Source organism: Pempheris klunzingeri, chromosome 13 (assembly GCF_042242105.1).
Source record: "Pempheris klunzingeri isolate RE-2024b chromosome 13, fPemKlu1.hap1, whole genome shotgun sequence".
Taxonomy (NCBI): Eukaryota; Metazoa; Chordata; class Actinopteri; order Acropomatiformes; family Pempheridae; genus Pempheris; species Pempheris klunzingeri.
Genome location: NC_092024.1, coordinates 6690742 through 6708377, shown reverse-complemented (window position 1 = coordinate 6708377; position 17636 = coordinate 6690742). Strand labels below are relative to the sequence as shown.

Here is a 17636-nt window from a genome sequence, read left to right as displayed (position 1 = left end):
CCAGGTCCTCTGTGTCCATGTTCAGGCACATCTTCAGCCTATATGTTCTGTTTTAGATGAACAACTAAATGACTACACTTTCAGTAAGTGCTGCAAACACTTTATTATGAAGCCTGTTGTTTAAAGGCACACCCAGCAGCCAATCAGAATGGAACACAAACCAGAGTCTACAGCCTACACTCTGCCTGCTCATGACCTCTACTTCTACTTTTCAGTTCCACATTTCTGATTCTGCCACCAAACAACATCCACCAGCAGGCAGCTGCCAGGAACAGTCTGTCAGCTGACAAGAACAGTCTGTCAGCTGACAGGAACAGTCTGTCAACTGCTGGAAGCTGTGCGCATGCGTCGCAGCATCGTTGCGCAGCATTGACTGTCCTCGACACTTCTTCAAGAGCCGGAAACAAAACAACTATGTCATGTGATTTTCCCAGTCCAGTATGCTACTAGCTGTTAGATGTTAAGGCAGTTAAATAAAGGTTCAAAGAAGGTACGTTAACCCATTTACTGCTTTGATTTGTGTTCTTGTTCTGTTTGTTACTGAATAATTCCAAATTCATTGAGCACGCAGAGGTTAGCTTAAACAGTAGGGGCTAACGCTAACGTTAGCAAATATCGCTAGTCATCCTGGTCATTAGCTGCCATGTTAGCTTGCTGTAAGTCGTTTGAAGGAACCCGCAGTTCCACTAAAAGACAAACTTAGTAACTCTCCACCGCTGGGGACTCTAACTGAGCCTGTTTTCTCCCCCACAGCTGCCGAGCGGTCTGGAGGACACCATAACCCGTTGGCCGCCATGGCTGATGTGAGTCCAGCCCGTCGGTCGCTCAGGGGTCTCTGTCCTTCTGTAGCACAGAGGGAGGGGGGGGGGGTTCCATATATGTGATGTACACAGCATGTCGGCGACATACAGCTAGAGGGCCGAAGCGACAACTGTGAATGTACTGTTAAATAAAATGTAAGAGTTAGACTGAGCATGCACAAGGCGGCACTAAAGGACCACATTTAGACCCGACGGTTGGTCCACATGGATTCTGGCAGGCAGAAGTTCACTGATTGTGTCTGTCAGTCAGGGACACTCCTGTAGAAACCTGTCTAACTCTTTTCTGTCGACATCATTTGTCTTTGCAGGATCTGAAGAGATACCTGTACAAACAGCTGCAAAGGTGTGTGTGTGTGTGTGTGTGGTTGATGCTGCTTAATGGTAAAGCTGTGATCCATTTTACAGCTGACAGTGAAACTATCAGTGTCTAATGTTAATGTCTGTTCTCCTTCAGCGTTGAAGGTCTTCATGCTATTGTAGTGACGGACAGAGATGGTGTCCCAGTTGTCAAAGGTAAAAAAAAACAAACTATCCCTGATTCCTCCAGTCTTCATTTGTGTATTGGGGAAAAGACTGCATACTGTCATACATTTCCACTACAGCCCCACAGCAAAGGGTAAACACACTGATCCATGATTTGGAGGTGGTGTTGGAAGCAGCACGCTGCTCAGCATGCAGTGGACTACATAGACATCACTGTGGTTTAGAATTTCCTTTTCCTTCAAAGCCCCTTTCAGACATGTGATCTGTAATATTGTTTTCTATCTGCAAGCATAGTTGATAACAGATGAACAGATAACAGATGTAGGTGGATACTCATTTATCTAAATCGTACCTCTCACAAGCTGTTAGCTAAGCATAATAGTCACACTGTATGCAGTTGACATAATAGTAATAATAATAATAATGAATAATAACTGGGAGACTGATTGTTGGATTATTATCTTGGTTTTCAGATGGGATCTTCTTCTTTTACCCTGCACTGTGAGGGAATAAGTGAATGAAAATACATTTTCACAGACCGATCTGACGTGGAGAAACTCCATGGATATTTAACTTTTTGTATCAGAGATGATGATGCATGCCATTATCATCTCTGATACTTTAGACACAACACAGTTGATTCAAAGTGCTGTACAGCACACAGAGGGAAACAAGACACTAACACAATAGAAGAGAAGAAAAATCAGAGTGATGACAAATAGCTATAATAATAATAGTAATAGTAAAGGCACTTGTTCACACAGTGCCCATCGTGACAGAGGACCTAGCTTAGGGGCAGCTAGGAGCTAGAGAGTAGAGATGTGCTTTAAGGTGGTGATAGCGATGGAATGTCAAACTTTCAGCAATTTAAGGATGACTGATCTCACTCCTGTCATATGGAAACCCCTACCTTTTTAAATGAATAGAAACTCAACCGTAGTGCTGTAAACAGAATGTGGGTAAGTAGTTCATTTGCCTTTTTAAAGGGAAGTAAAAGCAAACAAGTTACAGTATGCATATATAAGGTAAGGCAATGTTTGCAATGAATGGCGGCAGAAAGGAGGAGAAGCAGCAGCTATTCACCGTCTGGAGAATTATTAATGCTGCTTCTGTGTTCCTGCAGTTGCCAATGACAATGCCCCAGTCCACGCTCTGAGACCTGGCTTCTTGTCCACGTTCGCTCTAGCCACAGATCAGGGCAGCAAGCTGGGCCTTTCCAAGAACAAGAGCATCATCTGCTACTACAACTCTTACCAGGTCAGATGCCATGTATACCTAGAATAGATGTATCCAGGGCTGCACTGGTACAACCCTAAACATAAGGTAGAATCCTAACAGTAGCAGCCAGGGTTAGAATGCAGACCGGGCCCTCTGCTGCATGCTAACCCCCCCCCCCCTCTTTCCTGCCTTTCCTGTCTCTGTGCTGTCTCATCAGTTAAATCTTTGGGGGGAAAAAAAGTGTCTAATAAGTTTTGCTCATCTCTAAAATGTACACGATATATAATGATTGACTGTACATTTATTTAGACCAGAAATTACTAGCCAGCTTGTTTAGGAGGAATTCTGATGCCGTGACTATCTAAAAGCTGTGTCATAGACAACCCTTTAAATCAATGCGAGCACATTAGCTGTGAGCGTGGTCCGTGGTCGACCGTCGCCTGTGATGGTTCACTTTTTACATCAACTTTTCCCCGAAGTCTAACCTGGTTTTTGCTGACCTTGTCTGTTGTGTCTGCGTGCTGGACAGATTGTGCAGTTCAATCGGTTACCACTGGTCATCAGTTTCATTGCCGGCAGCAACGCCAATACAGGTAAAATGTCCTTTCTGAACACTGTTCAACCCAGTCCACTGATTTAATAGTGTTTGCTCTTCTGTCAAAGCCACACGATAATCATTATCTGCTTTGCTGCTCTTTATGCAGATGTGATTACAACAATAAAAGAGCTAACATCTCTCCACTCCCAGTTCGGCTAGAATATTGATTCAGGCATTGAAAAACAAGGAATCCCTCTTAGTGTATTGTGTGCAGAGTTGATGTGTTGGTGTCATTAGAAGAAAGGTCAGGAGGTCACACCAGACATTAGAGTTCATCTTATGTTGACTTATTTTCAGCATGCGCTTCTCTTGTTTGCCGAGCGTGTCGTCGACCGGTGAAATAATGATGGTGCACACTGTGTGTCCTTAGGTCTCATCATTAGTCTGGAGAAGGATTTAGCTCCACTAATAGATGAGCTGAGGCAGGTGGTGGAGGTGACCTAAGCTCCGACATACAGGACAACCAACAGCAGAAACACCAGTCTGGATCTTCTCCTGCTCACTGAATCTCTCTCTCTTTCTCTACTGGTGCATTCATGTCTTATGAGAAAACCTGTGTGGGGGTGTTAACAGTTTGAAGTAATGACTCAAGCTCTGAGCTGTTTACATCATGATTGAACTTTCTAGTACACTTTTTGTTCTCTTGACTCTGATTTCTGCAGTTTTCTGTAGAATTTAGCTGCTCCTTGTGAGCATTTTCACAGCTAAGACAGAGTTTGTATGTCAAATCAAATGTCAAGATGTCTGAATAAATGTTTCATTTCTAAGCACATTATTTGTCCCTGACCTTTTTATTGTTACACTTTTAATGTAAAAATGCATATTGTTCATTTTAGCCTCTTTTCCACCAACATTACCAGGAATTTATTTACCTGGTAAAAGAATTCCTGGTAATCTGTGTGGTTTGTGTTTCCACCGCACCTCAAAGTTCCAGAACATTTATTCAAATCAGGCTGATGACGTATGGGGGAGTGGCAGAATATGCAGGTCTGTGGCTCAGTAAGGCGTCCAGCTGGTCATACCACTTGTTAGAACGGCGGCTCCTGAGTCCTTCAGCTTCTTATAATCTTGCTTAAGTTTCTTCAACTTTTCACGAATCTGTTTCAGCGTGTGCCCTACATTTAGCTCCGCCAGCTGGTCAGCTATTCTTCCACAGACTCGGGTCGTTTCGGGTCGCCGACTCGAAGTCCCGCTGAATTTCTTCCTCTGCATGACGCTCAAAAGAGCCTGGACCTCGTCGTCCTTCCACTTCTCGTAGCTTCTCTTCTTTTGCTCCATTTTCCAAATGATCAAAACACAAACAAAGTGAAGCTTGTAGAAATGAAATAAACCAGTCTGCAGCCACACTGAAGCGGAAGTGTGGAGCGCTGCAAGTGTGTTCCACCAATCAGCGTTCTTCAGCACACAGCTTAAGACATTTCCGGGTAATCTGAAAAGTTCCACCTCCCTACTAGGTACTTTTTCAGGGAAAGTTTGGGGTTGAGGGAAGGTTTTTTCCCTGGGTAATTTCGGTAGAAACGTGTCGAGGTTTTTCAAAATCCCGTGTAAATGAGAAAAGTTCCTGCGGTGGAAAAGGGGCTCATGTAGTCTCAGGGTAAGGGTCAGTTTCTCCAGTCCATTTTATTGACAATTGCAGTCCACACATTCAGTTTGTTGCTTTCCAGAATCTCATCTCTTACTGACTTTAAGTGCATTTTGATTCAATAAACTTTATGTACCATATTTAGATAGATATTTAGATAAAAACAAACATGGCTTTTCTGTCGAGGAGAGAGAACCACATGCTTTGCAGTGTTTAGAAAAGAATAAGCATCTTCATGCAGTCTATAAGAATACATATATATATATATAAATATCCTGCTGCTGGAAATACTCAGAGATACAATAGTCCACCAACAAATTCATTGCGTCCTCCTACTTGAGTCGTGTTTAGTAAAAGCTGCAGTGGCCAGCTATAGTTGTCCTCACCAGTAAGAACTAATGGGCTTGGAGCTAAGAGCTACAGACAAAGTAGACGGAAAGTGAGGAAAGATGGAGTTACAGCATCCCTTTAAATGATTGTTTCAGGTTTACATGTCAAACATACCAGGAAACAAATAAACAGAAAAAAACAAGACTGCCAACAGGAGACTCATGAGAAATGAACCACTTGTGTACTAAGCGTGTCCCAGTGTTCTCCCTTGTTCATCCAGTTGATGTGATGTCCTCTATGAAGGTGGGGCTTCTTTCCATATCCAGTGTCTTCACTGACAGCAGTCATTGCCCTTTTCTGATCTGTGACTGGAAACAAATAATGTCACTGCTGACTGCAAAAAACTGAAAATGCAATCTAGTGAAATCAATTGATCCATTAAATACTGTATGTTTGTCTGTTTTAAGTAAGTTCGGTTGCTGCTGCCACCTTCAGAACACTTCAGAAGCTGTGTTCTTCTATGACTGAGCTTTCCCACTACACACATTTACATTATTACTTTTTTTAATAAACTTCCCAGGATGCACATTTGAACTAATCCTCCAAAAACCATCCTGTTTTCTAGTCTCATGTTACATTATGGATGTCTGTCTATTAATGCCTATAATATCACAGGTCCTTTCTCTGAAAAATGCAAAGTACCAAAACGATTAGACACCATTGATATTAAACACTAATTACAGGATGTAGCAGGATGATAGACAACATGAACGTCTTCACTGGGATGGGAGTGGGAAGCGTTTCTCATTTAATGAGTGGGATTCTGTTGAGTAGCTAGAATCAGTTGCTTCAGTAAATACCAAGTTTGCATCCCTTTATACTGCATATGGAAGTTTGAGTTTAACAGGTTTTTATATATTAAGCATTTTAGGGCACCAGAGTGCAGAGCTTACATGGTGTGCTGATTGGTTTGAAGTAGATTAATGATACTTCATTGTCCTTCAGTCACATTAAGGGGTAGGCTACAGTATTTCAATTATAAATGATTTACACTAAGAAAACATTCAATAGTCTCTTGGCCAAATTACAACACTGAGTTTTGCAAAATGCGACAGGACTCAGAAATAGTATCCACATCCTGTACTCTGGTACATGAGCCAATACTGCAGGTCAGCGTGCAGCTAAAAACTGCCTCTGCTGAATCCTTCAGCAAACAGGCAGCATGGGCGAGGGCAGCGGGTAAATATGGGAGGACTATCACCAGTAGCCGAGGTGAGTCAAGCAAAGGGGTTTGCACTAGGCTACTGACCCATCTCAGTAGCAAATGAATCCAGGCTTGTACAACTAAGACAAGTCAGGCAACACCCGTACTGCCTGAAGCCAACTTTATCACACAGTAAGACTGTTTATGGTTGTAATGCTTCCATCTCCATCAGTGACTGTTAGTTTGGTAACATTAAAACTCAGCAAGCAGGAGAAGGGGAGCTTCTGTCAGTATTAGAGAGCAAGGCTGAGGCTATTTCTTGAAACAAAGCAATGCAGCACTAAGCCTGACTAGTACCACTTGTCCTTTGGACTTACTTTTCCCTTAAGCTCAATGAGTTTTTTAATCATTCATGGACAAAGTGTAAGCAAATAATCAACTACAAGCACAAGTTAAGCTCAAACTGAACTGGTCACTAAGGTGCATTTTCAAATTTTAAACTGGTTTTATCAGTGTTGTGTTACATTTTCAATTCCGTTGTACTTGTTGCAATGACAATAAAGACATTCATTCATTCATACACTGTAATACAGCTATATGGTGTTTAGCTGAGGATCAGTGTTTGAAGAAACACAGTGTTTTCAGTAATAAGGAAGTGGGCTGATATTACATGAGCTATTTTCCATATTACTCACTTATTTGTAATGTTTAAAGCAAAAACCCTCCATTACAAACAGATTCATTGCACTGTAGGATTACTGATTCAGTGTGTTAGAAGTGTTAGAATTATACACTTTCCCTCTGCCTTGTTTTCTTCTGATGAGTCTCAACTAGTGTTCACCAGAATGCTTTTCAGCAATCCCTATGAAAGTCAGGGCCTTGCTGTATGTTCAGAGATGTGCAGCAAATTATCAGTGGTTCCTTGAGTGTTTTTCCCATTGCTACACTGTCTATAGAGTGAAGAGGAGAGGCCCTCCAGTCTAGTTATAATCACTGGTAAAAACAGCCCACCCCGGCCAGCACCGTGTAAAACATGGACTCAAACTCACCAGTTTCCACCTTAGGATCTTGATCCACTCGTCTGCCTCCACGCCCGTCTTTGCACAAAGATAAAATGTTCTCTCAGGAAACACCAGGCTGTGGACATCCAGAGAAACAGAGATTTACTCAAGGAAAAGAGAGAAAGACCTAGTGTGTTACAGCACAAGTCGTCCGCGTGCAAACTAAAACAGAAACATCCGCTGTGTCATTTGCCTTCTGAAAACTAGGAAGAGGACAATAGTCGAGAGTGTCAGTGCTTCCTGCTGGTTCTACTTGTTAGTCCTCGGGAGAAGGGCGTCTGCAGTGGCCTGCTTGACCTGTTGCCACCACGACCCGAACCTAGATAAGCAGAAGATAATGGATGGATGGATCAACTACTTTTGGAATAAAATGTGGTGAAGTGGAAAATACATGACCTTTGATCTGACCTCAAAGAAAAGTAAAAATCATTGAATCAATCATATATTTACATGTCTTGTTTAAGACTTTCACCCTTTAGACCTTTCTATGTAATTTGTCACAAACCTTGGCAGAGGTCTGTTTCATGATTAGGATATGGTTTAGATAACTATGCTCATTTTTCAAGTATGTCTTAAAACAATAGTCCATATGAACAATTCTATGAATACTGGCCATTAAGTTGGCCATTTAGCTGACCTGCTGTACTCTGTGACTAATTAACTGAAAATGTAACACCTGAACACAGTCTACTGTCGGTTTAGTTTGTCAAGCCATGCATTGCAAGCTGATATTGTGTGTGTGTGTGTGTGTGTGTGTGTGTGTCTTTTAGATGCCTTAATATGAGTGCATTGGTTGTGTTTAGGTGTGTATACACTTAGCCTACAAATACTACTTCCTCACTTCAGCTTTGTTTTTCTTAAAGCGGTAACTTCTCTCCACCTCCACACGGGCAAAAATACTGATTTTATTACTGATTAATTATTAAGAAGAATTGCTACAATTATATATATTATAAATCCAGGAGAAATGTGCATAGCTGATGCTGCAGGAACTCTGTTTTCCTGATAGAGAAATGACCACATTCCCGCTAAATAAGAAGAAGACGAGAAGGAAGAAAATTGAAATCAAATAGCAGTAGACAGGATGTAAAAGGTAAAGGGGGTCAGTGGTTGTAACCTCTGTAAATCTACTGCTGCCTTCTGTTATTCAAATGCTCAGACTTCCTCTTTTTCAAACACAAACATGTCAGATTGTCTGCCATGGAGAAATACAACACTGTGGCCTGGATTGCATTGCTGCGACTGACTGATGTGAAATGACTAGAAAGGCGCTACACAAATACAGAGCATTCACCGATTTGTGTGGTCGCTCATATCCTGTAATAAAAAATTTTGTTTCTAAAGATACAGAGTTCTAGCTGACATTTATTCTCATTATTGGTTAGTCTTTTGACTACTCTTTAGGACTGATCAATAAATAATCTGGTCAGAGACAGTGCTGTAACCAAGCAGGCTAGAAGGCACATGAATTATCACATTATCCTGGGGGGCCGTCTAAATGAAACTACAAAATTTCCCAAGGACATTTTTGGAGTGTGTTGACAGCCTGGTATCTATCCCACATCCGTATCCCACGTTACTTTCACTAACCACATTCCATCTACAACTTCTCACTTGTTCCTCTGGGTGTGTGAACAGCCACCAGCTAGCCAGAGGGTTACTTGTTAGCATTCACTTTCTCTAACAATTTACATGACTTTGTGTGGCGCAGTCCTGATAGAATGTATTTAATGAATTCATCTTCTATAGATCAGCTTTGACTAAATATCTGGTAAACAAAGGTAGTGATAGTGTTTCAAATTCAGACCTGATTTATTTTTAGTTTAGAGAGGTTTTTTTCATATTTATTCTCATCATTATCCACCCAAGATCTTCCTCTTGTGTTTTTGTTCATTTTGTATAAAAAAAAAAAAGTTTCATGAAATATCGAGTAAAGCGGTAAAAATAAAACGCCAAAGTATGGTTTACATTTTGTTTTACATTGTCAAGTGCCTTCATCATGTAAAGTCTTAATTGTTAACACAAAAAAGTCATTTTTGGAATGGAATGGAATTATTTAACATGAAAATCCACGAAAACTGTCCTTCAATTTCTGCACAATTTCTTTTATTTATGTGATTAATCAGATTAACCATAGTGGGTGGGGCTAAGGCACTATTTTGCCTCTAAAAGAGCCCAATTTAGCCACAGAAAGTAATCAAAGGCCCATGCCACGTTAAATGAAGAGTGTGGCATATGGTTGGGTTTTATTTTCAACATTCATTTATGCAAAACCCCTAATGGTTACACCCTGTCAGTGCTGATCACTGACTGCCACTTACCAGAAACAGTTGACTCTTTCCTGAGAGTAGTCAAACTGGACTGCAGAGCAGGCTGTCAGGTCCAGGGTTCGAATGGGCTCCTCACACTTCAACAGAGACACGACACTTTACACACACACACACGATGCAAGCTCAAACCCTCCGGCTGTTTGCCTGGTGTGACTAGAAGTAGCTGAAACTTCACACTCACACTGAAGAAAGACTCACCATTTTGTCCTTGAAGTATTTGAGTTCTGTTCTGTTGAGTGTGAACCATCTCTGTTTCCAGTTCTGCAAAAAGGTTTAAATGTGGATGGATGTTAAAAATCACCTCAGCATTGAAACAGTGAACATGTTTGTAAAACAGCCATGTTCTACTATAGTTGGATAAGTGATCAACTGTAGTACAACTGACAAAAGCTGATTTGTGTTCAGACACTGAGGTGTTACTCTTTCACGATTCCACTTCTCTTACCTTCACAAATGCTCCTTGTTTCACCAGATAGCCTTCTTTTGTGCCCAGCTGAAAATACATGCTTTGTTTTAGTAGAAAAACAATTCTACAATGAGTGAAGTACACACATTTGAAGGATCATTTTGGTTAATTACAATGTGGATCTAGGCCAAAATCATCTTAACTCAAGGTCCATTTGAAGTTGTTGGCTCATTTGTCATGGAATTAGCTATCATCACATGACCACAGTATGGAACCCCCCTCACATGTTGGCAGGTGGTTGTATATGGGGATGGATGGTAACCTTTGTCTCTGTTCAAAGTTGGTATCTGATGTCACTAAAGATGAGACCTTGATCTTTCTCTGGTCGTCCATTGACCCCTGGTCAGTGATCTTTGACTTCTTCCCAGTTTGGTGTTCACAGACGGGTTTTTGTTTCTGCCGTTCCTTCAGTCCAAAGTCTTTGCCGTTTCACTCATCTATTACTTCCGACAGCGGTTACATGTGATGTCATAATGAGGCCATACACCACTCCAGTCTTCCTCTCACTGGGGGCCCTGTCTTTTGGGTGTAGCAGCAGCAAACATATTACGATACTACGTGCTACATATTAAGGTAATGGTTTGTGCTGAGTTCATGTGACCTAATGAACCTGGTTAGATATTTCAGCTACAGTTCAGGGGGAATACCACTGAAATGTTTCTGGTGGTCCCTGTATTGTCCTGGTTTTAAATGAGGGTGGAATGCTCATCACTTACTCCATTTTCCCATTGCCCTAGCATTTTGCACCTGCATCTCCGTCCTCACTGACAACATGTAGTGTTGTCAGTGAGGACACTGGTTGTTAAAACTGGTTGTTAAAATTTAAATTGAGATTATTGATCATTGCTCCAGGTTAGCTCCATGGGAGTTGGACCCACGGCCATTCATTTAGTTTGCTTGAAGAAATTGTCTCTGTACGAGAAATAAGTTGTGTCAGCTGTTTTGATAGGCTTGTGCATTGATAACCAAAGCTGCAAAATAATTTCAATAATTCATTTCAACAACCCAATCTGCTGGTGAAGGCTGAGAGATGTGGTCGAAAGCTCAGGTTCAGGTTGGGATGTCCCAGTAGCCCCATGGTTAAGGTGCATAACACATGACCACAACATTAATGGTCCCACTTCGGGCTAGGGCACCCTTTTGACCCTGTGCTATCTACAGAAATATGTTTAATGTTTTAAAACTAGAAGTCTAGAAATTGCCTTGATGGTCTACTTGATGGCTTCTTATATCATATAACATATATGTCATTATATAAAGTCTTTGACGACACACTGTATCTAAAGCTAGAGCACACATAGTATTTAATCAGATTCTGGAACTACAGGTGAGTAGCACGTTTTCAAAATAATGAATAAAACTACAAATACCCATGTTGTAATAATACAGAATTACCTTTTATGGCTGACTTGCAAGTTGAATTTGAACCCTATTATAGGTTATGTCACATAACAGAGGTGATATGAGCTTCTCGTGGGTATGTGCAGTAAGTGTCATACCGATGGCGCATTTGGCACCAGATCGTTCTCTGTGCGGCCCGTCTGTATAGCTGTGTGAACTCTCACAGACTCATAGATGGATGGCTCCTCCACACGCCATGGGTATGGATGCTTTAGCACGATGAGGGTTCCTGGTTCAAAGGCATAGAGGAAGTTAAAGGCTTGACAAGATGACATTATTAACACTGAAGATATTCAGCAACAGAACAGACATGCGTGGGGCTTTTCTCTTGTTGTGTTTGAAAATGTGGAGGGGAGATTTTAAAACAATGCTGGTGGGTGTTGAAATGTTTCACACGTCATACATTCACTGTGCAACACAGGAAAATCTAGAGCTGCAAACAAAGAAGCGCGTAGTAGGGTTAAGCAATCCTGCAATATCTCAATGTGACTGCACTGTGGTTTGCCCATGATTAACCCAGATGTAGTACTGTTGGTGTGGAATGGATGGATGGAAGTCCATCAGAGTTCAGCAATCTGAAGATGGACGATTTGATCCCCAGCTCCCCCGATCAGCCTACTGAAATGTCCTTTGGCAAATTGGTCCCAAAGATTATCTTTTTAACCTAAGACTTGTCTCTGAGATGTATGTTGTAATCATTTTCGTTTAATAAAATGAAGATAATATTGACATTTTTATTTGTCTAGTTATACATCCATTGAGACATTGGGCATCTGCTTTAATTCCCGTGCTGACATTTTTTTTATATAAGAAAAAAATAGATGCAGTAAATAGTAGTCTGAAAATCCTAATATTACCCACACAGGACAAATGCATTTGGAGACACTAAATCTCCTCTCCGTGCAGCCTGAAAGTAGGTGAGGAGGTGCTAGCCCCTCAACCTGCACAGAAGCACAGAAGACCAATAGAAAGCTCCTGAGTGGAAACACATTAAACTGGCATGGGCTGTGCGTGGCCCAAGACCGGCCAGCTCTGCAGTGGGTGGGTGGAATATACACAAAGCAAACCAATCAACAGCTGAAAAACTCAATCGCAAGAATAAGTGTAGATGAAAAGTAAAACAATGACAATCATACAAAAAAAATGATGTATGTATGTATGTATGTATCTATATCATATATACAGTCATGGAAAAAATTATTAGACCACCCTTGTTTTCTTCAATTTCTTGTTCATTTTAATGCCTGGTACCACTAAAGGTACATTACCTGAAGAATACAATGAACACGACAAAAAATGCAGCTGATTCCATAATACTTTATGTCCTATTTGACATGCTTAAGCTTAATTGTATTCCCAGGGTATGTAAGAGGCCATTTCATGTCATAAGCAGCACTGCACGTGCAAAGGCCTATAGTGCTTTCCTGCTTACATTCAAGCCGTAGCACAACTCAGAAGTTGTCAGCTCTCACATAATGCCTAAAACAAAATAATTATGTGAAGCCACAAAGGCAGCCATCTTGGCACTGCTGGAAATTGGCATGAGTGAGAGACAGGTAGCCAAAAAACTGAAGATTTCCAAGACAGCCGTTCATTACACCAAGAAAAAGCAAGCCGAACATGGTACTACCAAATTGCTAGCTGGTCGAGGCAGGAAACGTCTTTCTACCCCACGAGAGGACCGTGCACTCATCTGTTCCTGTGTCAGGAATCGTCGTCAGACCTCCAGGGACCTTAAAAATGAGTGGGCACTGTCGAGAAATGTGACTTGTTCAGCAAGGACAGTTCGAAACCGACTTCTTGAAGCTGGTCTGAAGTCACACAGGGCACAGAAGAAGCCCTTCATCAACAAAAGGCGGAGGAAGGCCTGGTTACTCTTTGCTAGGGATCACAAGGATCGGACTGTTGATGATTGGGCTAGAAATGCCTAAAAGCACTGTTTTTAGGCAGTACAATGCCATAGGTATTGATGTAAGAACTTAAGTGATTTTGGTTATTATCAAGAAAACCATGGAAAATGGCTAGATATCAGCTCTTAAATTAAACTCTTATGAGCTAGTTTTTTTTTTTTCATTATATTTGTCCAATCAAATGTACCTTTAGTTGTACCAGGCATTAAAATGAACAAGAAATTGAAGAAAACAAGGGTGGTCTAATAATTTTTTCCATGACTGTATATACACACACAAACAGTCTGTTTTTATCTTGTTGTCATTGTTTTACTTTTCATCAACACTTATTCTTCCAATTGATTTTTTCAACTGTTAATTGGATTGTTTTACTTTTAAGCACTTGTAACTATTTTTTGGAAAGTACTATATGAATGAAGTTATTATTATTATTATCACTGTCATTATTACTACTGATCAACCACCCTAACACATACCCATAGTTTTGAGAATTTCAAACTACTTCCCTGTTTCAGTTGTGGCCTTTCCCACAATTGTCTTGAACAAATGATTTAGATACACTGTCACCTTCCCTGTGAAAACACTGAACCAGAAACAGAGCCAACAGACCGGTATGCTGTTTCCCTGTATATCATTTTACAGTATACGCAGTGAGCTTGTTAATGAAGACGTGAAGTTCTGCATACCTGTGTCACTGCCGAGGAGAGGCTGGTTAGCAAAGTGGTTGACAAAATCTCGAAGGGCTGCAAACTCATTAAACCCGAACACGTAGCCTTTGTCTTTGCGTGTCACATGAAAATGCTTGACGGAATCCTTTGCCCTGGGTGTCACATGACAAACAAACACCATTTGTTATTGCACTTTCAAAGTTGCTCACATGCAAAAACGCAACAGTGGGAAGTTTGCGTACAAAGTTTTAAGACTGCTTAAAATAAGATGCCAAATGTTAGTTTCATATTTGCCGAAAGTTTAAGGCTTGTAACATGCTTGCTTTTAACAGCGTGTATGTGTATGTGTAGCCTACTGGCTGCTAACCATGTTCCATATTCACCTATGGACTTTGTGTATAACCTGAAAATGACAAAGTATGTCCATTGGGGGGTCAGGTGTGATCCATCCCCACCCAACAGCAGAATGTTGAACCTCAGATTTGGGACACGCAGCCACGGTCACAGTCTGCTGTTTCTAACTCACTACCCTCAGTGTTTATATGCTCAACTGCATCTTGCAAATCATTCATTCATTTCTGAGGATGTGCACGTCAAATGGAATTAATCCACATGGAATACTGATATACTGGCTATGCAGTCATGATGCAAATACATGGTTAAAAGCAAGTTTGTCAACACTCTTAGTTCATCAGTCATCAAAAACATCTACTTGTTCTCAGTAAATCACTGGTTTAGTTTTGTTATAGTGCTGATAGAATACCTGAGTTTTGGTACCAACACGAAAAAAATGCCTTGTTCAATATCTTACTGTAAGCAATACAAACATGATTTAACATGTCTTTTTCATTTAATAAAAGAAGCCAGAGTGACTGAACTGTATTAAGTGTGAATTTGAGGAAAGAATAACACAACAAGATTATAATGCTGATCAACCACACAATGCCAACTTTAGACAGTTTTCAATACTTGGTGCAATGAAGACATTTTTCTATGTACAAATAAAGAACTGAAGCACTAGTTACAACAACATGACAACATATGTTTACGATATCACCATTTATCAGTTAAACGTACTAAAACCAAGGTGTGTTTCTTTTACTTTGAGTGATGATGTTTCAGGGAAACTGACCTGACGGACAGGGCGAAGCAGCCTGGTCCCTCATTACTGTTCCTCAGGAGATAACTTCCATCAGTCCCGTTGGACAGCAGGAGGGCCTCTGCAGCGTGGCGGGACAGGTCGTAGTGGTACCAACTTCAAACGAATAAACAAGAAATCACCTGTAGCTCAATATTGAAGAAGCAGTCTTGATCATTTAAATTTCTTGTGGAAAAGAGAGATTCATCTAAATTGCCACATTCTTCAGGGAAAGTGTGATCATAAGATGACTTCATGCTGCTGCACCAGCATGAAGGTCTCCAAAGGTTCACAACATTCACATTTATTTGCATTAAGGTGCACCTCGAATGAAAAGTCATGTCCTGAGTAAAACTGAAGTCTAGATTACGTTAGAATAAGGATCAAATATTGTAGGTAGTGCAGCTCATGAGTGAAGCCTAACTAACCATAAACATATCATCATAAGCTGAACTTCCTCAGGTGGTTAGTTTATCTAATCTAAAAACTCCTGCCATGAAGTGATGATCTTTTCAACACTGTCTTCTATTGTTGTTTCATTTCTATTTTTACCCCATTTCATAGCATTTGATAGGCATAATAGAACTGAAAATAATTTCTTAAACAGCCTAGAAAACAGTATTACACTAATAAGAACCATTCTCAGTAGACATACACAGATCTGGTTTGTTGGATCAGGATCAGTTGAGGTGTTGACCTCCTGAGGCAGATCAGTTATCAGCCAATCTACATTAAGGCCTGCTCATGCCTGGCACATGCATGCTGTTGACCACTAGAAAGCTTACACGACAGTCTGACCTGTGAGGGACAAAGGACACGTCCAAAATAGAGGAAGTCATCACAAGTATATTGCTCTGCGAATTTTAAAGTTTTAAACTGCTCCACAGAAGAGGGATAGATTGCTGACAGCTATGAGATAAAAGTCAAGGGGAAAAAAATGAACCTGCTAAATATATTGTTTGATTTGTTCTGTTAAAGGATGTTGGTGAATCAATGCATCCACTGACAGTTAAAAATGTAGTTATAGTCTTGCATTACACGTGGAGGAATTAGCCGAGCCTGTTTTGGATCACTAATCCCCCTCATGGATATTTAGGAGCAGACAACGTCAGATTGGGGAATTCACAGAGAATAGGTAGAACAGGATGGCACAAATCAACAATAAGTCAGCAGTTAGTAACTTATGAACACAACTTTTCCACTATTATTTCACTATTTCATCGGATGGACTTCAGTCAGTATTTATCAGTCTCTTCTGATGGACTATGAGATGCAGTTGAAAGCTTTGGAAAATATTTCTAAAAATATTATAGTCTGCTCAGAAATATTAGCTTTCTTAACTTTAGACTGAATTCTGCCAAACCATAATGGGCTATGATCATATCGTCACGATACAATACCACACGTTAATACTCATTTACTGCCCACCTGAGGGCCCACAGCGTGAAACAACAGCCCTTCTGAGGTTTTTCAGAGGAAATGGGGGATGATTTCTACTGTAGTTAACGAACCAAACAAACCTAAGACCGTAAGACAGATGCAAAGGAAATCAGCAAAGGGATGTGAAAGTTCATGTTTGCATTAAGAGTTGCTGAGAATGTGTAAATAAAAAAACTGATGCACATTACAAAAAAAAAAAAAAACAGAACAAAACTAATGCAACGCAGAAAGGAACTATGTCCTGTGAACTAATACCTTCCTATCCAGTCATTAACAGCAACACGAAGAAAGGCTGGAGCCCTGAAGCTCTCATACAGACTGACTGGAGTGATGCAGTGCACACACAACTCATATAAAGAGGCATTTCTATGAATTTCATACTTTGCCTCTTCAGGATCTTTTATTAGTAAATGGGATGTTGTAGAAGAGAAGCAGCTCCTCAGGGAATCAGATGACCATGATCCTCTGTGCGCAGTGCTGCAGGGTCTCAGTAATAGATCAGCATCTAAGACTTGGTCTGGTCACTTACTGTACATTAGTTTAGCCCTCAGTGTGCAGTCAATAGAACATGGGCTACTTCTGTAATCCTCTAATGGCGGATTGAAGCTAAGAACGAATGACTGTAACTGTAACGGCGTGTTGTAAACACTTCATCACGTGTTCTAACCCGTGTGTGTGTGTGTGTGTGTGTGTGTGTGTGTGTGTGTGTGTGTGTGTGTTCGGGAATTAAGTGAGAACACTTTTAATTTTTAAGAGTCTGTTGGTCAACTGACGCACGTGACCTGTTCGCTCCCGCAGCGGAGAATGAAAGACGGAGAGATGAAGTGTGTGTGTGTGTGTGTGTGTGGGTGTGTGTGTGTGTGTGTGGGGTGTCGGGCGGTCTTACCCCAAAGCCTCCAGCTCATCACTCATGTCTCCAGTGGACGCATCGCTGCAGAAGCTCATGTCTCCAGGAGGATTCAGGCTGGAAGAGAGAGAGACAGAGA

General features: G+C 40.9%; 2 protein-coding genes across 2 annotated transcripts; one reads left to right on the top strand and one right to left on the bottom strand.

Moving 5' to 3' along the window:
- The first annotated feature begins 334 nt into the window (after positions 1-334).
- Positions 335-3890, top strand: lamtor3 (late endosomal/lysosomal adaptor, MAPK and MTOR activator 3). The gene is made up of 7 exons (XM_070842402.1): positions 335-490; positions 754-803; positions 1130-1164; positions 1276-1334; positions 2428-2561; positions 3052-3115; positions 3491-3890. Exons 2-7 carry the CDS (start codon positions 795-797, stop codon positions 3562-3564), a joined length of 375 nt encoding a protein of 124 aa, XP_070698503.1. The 5' UTR covers positions 335-490; positions 754-794; the 3' UTR covers positions 3565-3890.
- An 831-nt stretch (positions 3891-4721) lies between these two features.
- On the bottom strand, positions 4722-17636 carry dapp1 (dual adaptor of phosphotyrosine and 3-phosphoinositides). The gene is made up of 9 exons (XM_070842406.1): positions 17537-17636; positions 15205-15327; positions 14091-14224; positions 11593-11723; positions 10073-10120; positions 9826-9888; positions 9619-9704; positions 7286-7373; positions 4722-5400 (listed from the first exon to the last, which is right to left on the bottom strand). Exons 1-9 carry the CDS (start codon positions 17593-17595, stop codon positions 5377-5379), a joined length of 756 nt encoding a protein of 251 aa, XP_070698507.1. The 5' UTR covers positions 17596-17636; the 3' UTR covers positions 4722-5376.

What these genes read in the sequence shown, in the direction of transcription:
- dapp1 (XM_070842406.1), bottom strand. Translation starts at nt 17,595, where the DNA reads ATGAGCTTCTGCAGCGATGCGTCCACTGGAGACATGAGTGATGAGCTG. An exon ending in TCTCCTCGGCAGTGACACAG is followed by an intron (nt 11,724 to 14,090) that starts GTATGCAGAACT and finishes CCTTTGAACCAG; the next exon opens with GAACCCTCATCGTGCTAAAG. An exon ending in AACAAGGAGCATTTGTGAAG is followed by an intron (nt 9,889 to 10,072) that starts GTAAGAGAAGTG and finishes ACCTTTTTGCAG; the next exon opens with AACTGGAAACAGAGATGGTT.
- lamtor3 (XM_070842402.1), top strand. An exon ending in TGGTGTCCCAGTTGTCAAAG is followed by an intron (nt 1,335 to 2,427) that starts GTAAAAAAAAAC and finishes GTGTTCCTGCAG; the next exon opens with TTGCCAATGACAATGCCCCA. An exon ending in GCTACTACAACTCTTACCAG is followed by an intron (nt 2,562 to 3,051) that starts GTCAGATGCCAT and finishes CGTGCTGGACAG; the next exon opens with ATTGTGCAGTTCAATCGGTT.